We start from the raw sequence: 6,849 nt of genomic DNA on the forward strand, positions 1-6,849 counted from the left end.
TTAATAAAATTCATCACTAAATGAGATAACTTTATAGAAAATAAATTATAAAATCTAGCAATTAAAAAATATAATATTAAATGATGAAATTAAATTAAAAAAATCCTAAAAAAATTAAGAATAAAAATATAAAAATTCTTGTCCTAAAAAAATTAAGAATAAAAATATAATTTTTTTTGATATTTTAATATTCGTTGCTATGTTTCAAATTCCAAGACTTTTTAGGACGTACATACTAATATTCTCAGTACACTAATATTTCTACCCCTCTTTTTTGGAAGACAAATCCTCATCAAATTGTGCATGGTTCGAAGTAGAATGAGAGGATTTTAGTCCATTGTTGTTCGAGACAAATTATATAGCAGCAGGGAGCGAAATAACTTGTTCGAAAGTGAAGGTGCGGGCTAACAAAACCTCAAGAAAAGGCTTGAGGATTGTAGACAAGCACTAGCTAGCGGTCCAGTGGTGACCTTCCATGGTAGCCATGGCTGAATAATATAATCCTCAAGAGCCCGGGAGGTGGCTAGATCAGAGGCTTCAAACACAGGGACGAAGAGGAAGGGAAGAAAAAGTGGAGGACCCAAGCATGATGACAATAACACTAGGCATGATTTAGGAGGAGGGCTCCTGCTGCATCAGCTCCTCGGCATATAAATTAGGTCTCCAGTCTACTTTTGATATTATTTTTTTATCTCCATCTTAACCACTTGGTAGTTGTAATGGCCATAATTGTTAAATAATCACATGAAACTCACGTAATGTCTTTGTTATCGTGACACAAATCCCCTCATCGCATAATAAAACAAACTGTCGAAGGAAGGAATACAAGAGCTTTTGGCAAGTTTCACGTGAAAGGATCTTAGGTAATTTAATGGTTAAACAATCTTTCCTCCTGTCTAGGTAAGCACTGATTCATGTCCGTTAAATGCTTCACAAAATTAAAAAAAAAAAACCACACCAAGGAATTGGACTGTTGTGCTTTGTCATTAGGGTAACTTCCTCTGTTACAAGAGAAGCAGTGAAGTGGACAGGAGTTTGAGTAGCTATAACCTTACCCTACAGGGAAGCCAGGTGCTAATAGCAGCTCAATAGTAGTGAAATTATTGGAGATGGCTCAAGGCAGGTAAGTGCCTTGTATAGCTACAGACTATAATTTTGGGATTTAAAAAAAAAATTAGCACAATAGGTTAAAAGTTTTGGCTACGTAATACCATTTAAAAAAGATTAGAAGAAATAATATATTTTCATCTTATCTCGCTTTAAAATAACAACAACTTAGCATATAGCCTTGTTGTCAATCTTGTGACTCAATTGGTAAAGTAATTAATCCAATTATAAAAACCAGTCAACTGTTTTTTATAAAAATCATATTTTTATGAATTTTTATGTTAAAATAATTAAAGATGATGATTTGATGCACTGTCTTGAAGGGGAAGCAATACGCGTTGTTATTCAATATATTACGATGACGAATAGTTCATAGTGATTGAAATAAAATAATATATATCTTTTTTGGATTAACATGTCAAGAGTTTTCTGTAATCGAAACATGTGACAAAAGTTGAATATCTTGGATGTTACACTGACAAAATTTTGTAGCTGATAAAGAGGTACTGGATCTTTAGATTTTAAAAATCTCTCTTTGAGACCTTAATTTCAGAATCACAAGATCCAAATATATATTATTTAACAAAAATATTTGCTACATCTTAATTCAACGTGTTTTTTTGTTTTTGTTTGTTTGCATGCTAATTGTCCAATTTATCCATAATTTTGATGAAGACATTGAGATGATGGTGAATGTCCTTTGCACTCCCCATAAAGAGCATGCACGTTAAGTCTGTGGTAATAGCAGGCTGTCCGGTGTTCAATTAGAAGGGAATCTCATCCTTGCCAATGGCTTAATTTGGGCATTTAACTTGAAAAGTTTCTATTTCGAGGAGGACTAGCCAATAATAATTTTGACGCAGACTCTGGATTCGCTCAAGAATTTAGCTGCGCCGTGAAAGGTAATATTATGAAGTGCATGACAGGGGTCCACGCACAGCAGACCACTGGGCATTAACAATGCAAACTGCACTTTCTCCTTCTATAAAATGCAGAGTTGTCTAAGCTTGAAGCTATCAGGTAAAACTTCTTTCTTAGCTTTCACAAATTTTTTGAAACATTTCCTAATTCTGTTTCCATGGCTCCTGTTCCCATTTCTCCAATTAACGTTGGTCATATTGATGATGTTCAAGAACTGAGAAAGGCTAGGCCAGCAACAATCCCTGAAAGATTTGTTAGGGACATGACAGAAAGACCAACACCAGCCACAGCTCTACAGTCTCCTAATACAGTTCCCATCATTGATTTCTCAAGGCTTGTTAGAGGCAATAAAGATGAATACGAGAGTGAAATGTTGCAGCTGACAAGAGCTTGCGAGGAGTGGGGTTTTTTTCAGGTACAAGTTGATATGTTTTTTTACCCCCCTTCTTTGTTAGTGCAGGATAAAATGAGCACGAAGGCTAAGTTTATATTGTTTTCTTGATTTTATCAGGTGATTAACCACGGGATTGATCTGAGTTTGCTGGAGAGTATAGAGAAGGTTGCCGAGGATTTCTTCGTTCTGCCTTTGGAGGAAAAGCAGAAGTATCCCATGTTGCCGGGGACTGTTCAGGGATATGGACAGGCCTTTGTGTTCTCTGAGGACCAAAAGCTGGACTGGTGCAACATGTTTGCTCTTGGGCTTGAGCCCCACTTTATAAGAGTCCCGAAACTATGGCCAGCAAAGCCACTCAAGTTCAGGTAACGGTATAAACACAATTCCTATTTCCTCCAGAATTTTAAGCGGGCAAGTCTTCAATTTACTTATAATGCGTCGTACAATTCTTGCATCAGTGAAACTGTAGAGGTCTATTCAGGAGAAGTGAGGAAGCTGTGTCAGCATCTACTTGAATATATAGCCATGACACTAAACCTGAGAGCAGATTTTTTTGAAGAGATGTTTGGGGTGGCTGTGCAAGCCATAAGGATGAACTACTACCCGCCATGTGCAAGACCGGACCTTGTTCTAGGTCTTAGTCCACATTCAGATGGAAGTGCCCTTACAGTGTTGCAGCAAGGGAAGGGTGGTTCAGTAGGACTCCAAATCCTTAAAGACAACAAATGGATGCCTATTCAGCCTGCGCCAAATGCATTTGTCATAAACATTGGCGACACTTTAGAAGTAAGGAAATCATGGGCTTTCCTTTCTCCATCTTACCATGAATCGATGTTACAGAATTCACTAATTTTCTGCATGTACAGGTTCTAACAAATGGAAAATACAAGAGTGTGGAACACAGAGCAGTGACTCACAAGGAAAAAGACAGGCTCTCGATTGTCACATTTTATGCCCCTAGCTATGAGATAGAGCTTGGACCAATTCCAGAACTGGTGGATGAGAACAACCCATGCAAGTATAGGACATACAATCATGGAGAGTACAGTAAACACTATGTGACTAGCAAATTGCAAGGCAAGAAAACCCTCGAATTTGCCAAAGTTGAAAGCAAGAAACCTACCTAACAAGGCCCTACTTAGCCACACACACGCCCGCCTTGGGGTGCTCAATATTTAGATTTTGTATAAAATGTCGTTTATGTTTCTATTTAGAATGGTAAGGTCAAATCACAAGTTGATGGGATGCACTATTCTTATGCAAACTCATTTGTATTAGCTCTTCAATCAATAAAAGGCGGTGGGGTCTTGTGTTTCCAAAGCATTTCTTGTCGCGTGCGTTTGGTAAGCAGCAGCAAGTAGGAAGGAAAACAAGAATCAAAACAGAAAAAAGATGTCACTTTTACTATTCCCCGTATCAGATTCCTCATAGGGAAAGAAACCAGCAATCATGCGGGGAGAACCTAACGACAGTGCCACTCCATATTTCTGCAAGAATCGAAACACAAAAGGGACAAAATCGTCGGTCTTCAATTGTATAAGGGGTGGAAAGCATTTTCTTAGTGGTAGGAAAGAGGAGAGCCCGCGTGTATTATGTCATGCATACTGTTAAGTTGTTAATATATTATTGGTGTGAGGGTAGAGCACTAAGCAACCAGCTAGTAATTGGGATTCTGGCGATTCTAAGCTGAAGTGACAACAAGCAGATCACAAGAGAAATTCCCACCATGCATGACATAAGGTGTGAGGTAAAACAAAAATAATTGGCAGAAATCACAAGATTCATAATAAAACTAAAAAGAAGAAAACGTTCAGCAAATTTAGAACCGCATTTCCAAGGAAAATGATGGTGAAACCTGAAATCGCTTCCCCTAAGCCTATTATAAATGAGCTTTTTGAAGTGAATCATGTCTTGTGTTGAACTCAATCATAAAGCATAACAACCAAAGGAATGCTGATGCAATCAATTCCGTAGCAAAATTTTACTCGATGGGAAGAAAGACAGCCTGGAAAAATTGCTGGTGCGAGCAGCAAAGTGGAATATTATATACTAACTATCCACCGTTACAAGCTTATACAACAAATTATGTCTTGTTTGAACTTAATCAAGGAGAACAGCTAGCAAAGGAAAGATGATGCGATCAATTTGGTGGGGAGAAAAAGAGAGAAAGAAGAAAGAAACGTGAGAAATTCTGACCATGTTAACAAATAAGTGATGGAATGATCATCTCCACTTCCATCAATCCCCCACGCCATGGGAATAAAATCAGTATCTCATTGTATTCTTAAAAACTATGATTGAAGCTGAAAATGTAAATCCAAAATACACCGCACCGCTCATAAGTTTGGATTGGGATCATAACATGAACCTTGCCAGCTTTTATTCTCAGTTTTCACACCAAAAATCCTAGTTACTTCGACCTATCACAGGCAATGGAAATCAAACAGTGGTTCTAAGAACCTGCAAAACTTTCATGGTCATGGAAAGCTAAATTTTATTGAGCCCTGTCTATAGCAAATGTTCCTTGTTCCTCTTATTCAGGAATGAAGACAGACAATCAAGTGAAGCCTCTCGTAACTCTAAAATGGAAATAAAATTTCTCTTCCAGCCAGCAATTAAAAAAAAAAATTCATTTAGCTGAGAGTTTCTGGGCAGCAGATTACTCCAGCTTTGATCACATGAGATAGAACTGGAGAAGATGTATTAAACAGCGAGATTTCATAGTTGAGCAAGAAGGACCGCGTAGAAATTCTCTTTGCCAGAAGAAATCATCTGCTTCAGAAAAAAGAGAGAAGAAGCTTTCGATGATGACGTTCGACAACCCACGATGGACAACCAAACGTGCAAGTTTATTGCATTCCACAACTTGCTCTCACCATTTTCTATTGTTGGAATCATCCCTCCCTCCCTCTTTCAAGATAATCTTTTTCTTTAGGAGTGGGGGTTTTTGCGGAGAGTGATCTCAGCAAAATGGGGTCCATAATGCATGAGGAAATCCACAGGTTGCAAGTCAATGTCATTAAAATAATATAATAAGTAGAATGGCGAGGAGTTGGAACTTTAAGACTAATGGCAAAAGGACTCAAGTCGGGGACAGGCAGCAGACAATCCATGGAAGGACGCAATTGCTTCCTAGTGTTTGCTTCCTGATTTGGGAGAGTAAAGAGAACCGTCGGTTTTGCTCCTTTCACTTGTCCATTTTGGGACCCTGTTTTGTCCAAATTGCAAAATCTATGTTTGCTTCACGCACATTCATCGACTCTCATTGTCGCGCATCATTTGTGACTGAACCGCGTGAACTCTCTTGTCCTACAAACTTCAACTGAGAAAAGTCTCCTTACCATCTTTCAGTCTCCGGCTCCAAGCTTAACGCTTACGTTAGCAGTAACAACAAGCTCCTTCCTGCACTCCTTTGGCGGCTTTGATCTCCATCATAAAGGATCGAACAATCATCCCATGATCCCAAGCAGTGAGTCAACCACTTTTCTGGGATTTACTTGGCTTGGTTGCGTGTTTGCAAGCCAAAAGTCGGAAGATATTTGTCTGACGTCTGATCGGATAGAATAATAGGTCTTTGTCATTTCAAATCAAACTACTGCAAGCGTCATTTCATTTCTCAGCATGACTTCGAAACCACAAATATTTCCGTCTTTCACGTTATGGGGACGAATCTTGTTGAAAATAACTTCCCATTAGAGGATGCAAGATGCACAGCTTCAGATTCTATGACCTAGAAATTATTGTTAAGAATCTGGACTCAAAAGCAAATACAGCTGCACGCTGCTCTGAAGGGCCGACCATGCTGCTTCCTTTAAAATAAACTATTTCGAGGACAGAACAATTGCAACCTGGCAACGATCGACTTGCCCAGTTACACGAGCCGTAATGGTTAACCGGATTGCCATGCTCTTATGCTAGACAAAAACAATGCCATTTCAAGCCGGCTCGATCCAAAAACTGATTGTAAAACATAAAAGCTTCCGTTGTTTATATAGGAAAGGCCGAAAAAATAATTTCTTGCGTTCTTTCTATTTAATAAAATCAAGGGTGTGGATTATTAAGCTATGGGGACCGGTTATGTCATCCCTAGCTTTTGAGGTTTGGTGCTGCTGAGTGTTTGTAAAACACGTTCCAATGAAACAGTTTGAAAACGAACTCATTCCACCAGAGAATGCAGTTGATTTGAAAGCTATTTGAAAGTATATTGGAGCTGCTTTTCAAAAGTTTTTCATGCTAACTTACATCTAAATAATATTTATTTATATTTTAAAAATTAATTTTAAAATTAATATATCAAAATCATTCAAAATATATTAAAAATATTAATTTTTTTAAAAAATACATCTAAATTTTTATTGAACAAACTACACTATGCATCTAAATTTTTATTGAACAAACTACACTGTATTTCCAAACAATACTTAATA

General features: G+C 37.8%; 1 protein-coding gene across 3 annotated transcripts; it reads left to right on the forward strand.

Moving 5' to 3' along the window:
* The first annotated feature begins 1,732 nt into the window (after positions 1 to 1,732).
* On the forward strand, positions 1,733 to 3,745 carry LBO1 (2-oxoglutarate (2OG) and Fe(II)-dependent oxygenase superfamily protein). Of its 3 annotated transcripts, none has more exons than XM_011046207.1 (5): positions 1,733 to 1,878; positions 2,175 to 2,443; positions 2,540 to 2,787; positions 2,881 to 3,208; positions 3,289 to 3,745. In XM_011046207.1, exons 2-5 carry the CDS (start codon positions 2,186 to 2,188, stop codon positions 3,547 to 3,549), a joined length of 1,095 nt encoding a protein of 364 aa, XP_011044509.1. In that variant the 5' UTR covers positions 1,733 to 1,878; positions 2,175 to 2,185; the 3' UTR covers positions 3,550 to 3,745. The 3 variants fall into 3 exon arrangements, with proteins under 3 accessions (XP_011044509.1, XP_011044510.1, XP_011044508.1); XM_011046208.1 differs by lacking the exon at positions 1,733 to 1,878 and adding an exon at positions 1,895 to 2,127 and having other exon boundaries at positions 2,241 to 2,443; XM_011046206.1 differs by lacking the exon at positions 1,733 to 1,878 and having other exon boundaries at positions 1,896 to 2,443.
* The last annotated feature ends 3,104 nt before the right edge of the window (positions 3,746 to 6,849 follow it).

Source organism: Populus euphratica, unplaced genomic scaffold (assembly GCF_000495115.2).
Source record: "Populus euphratica unplaced genomic scaffold, PopEup_1.0 scaffold280.1, whole genome shotgun sequence".
NCBI classification, from domain to species: Eukaryota; Viridiplantae; Streptophyta; class Magnoliopsida; order Malpighiales; family Salicaceae; genus Populus; species Populus euphratica.

Coding starts and splice junctions, on each gene's coding strand:
- LBO1 (XM_011046207.1), top strand. CDS start 2,186: ATGGCTCCTGTTCCCATTTCTCCAATTAACGTTGGTCATATTGATGAT. Junction 2,788..2,880: donor GCAAAGCCACTCAAGTTCAG/GTAACGGTATAA, acceptor TTCTTGCATCAG/TGAAACTGTAGAGGTCTATT. Junction 3,209..3,288: donor ACATTGGCGACACTTTAGAA/GTAAGGAAATCA, acceptor CTGCATGTACAG/GTTCTAACAAATGGAAAATA.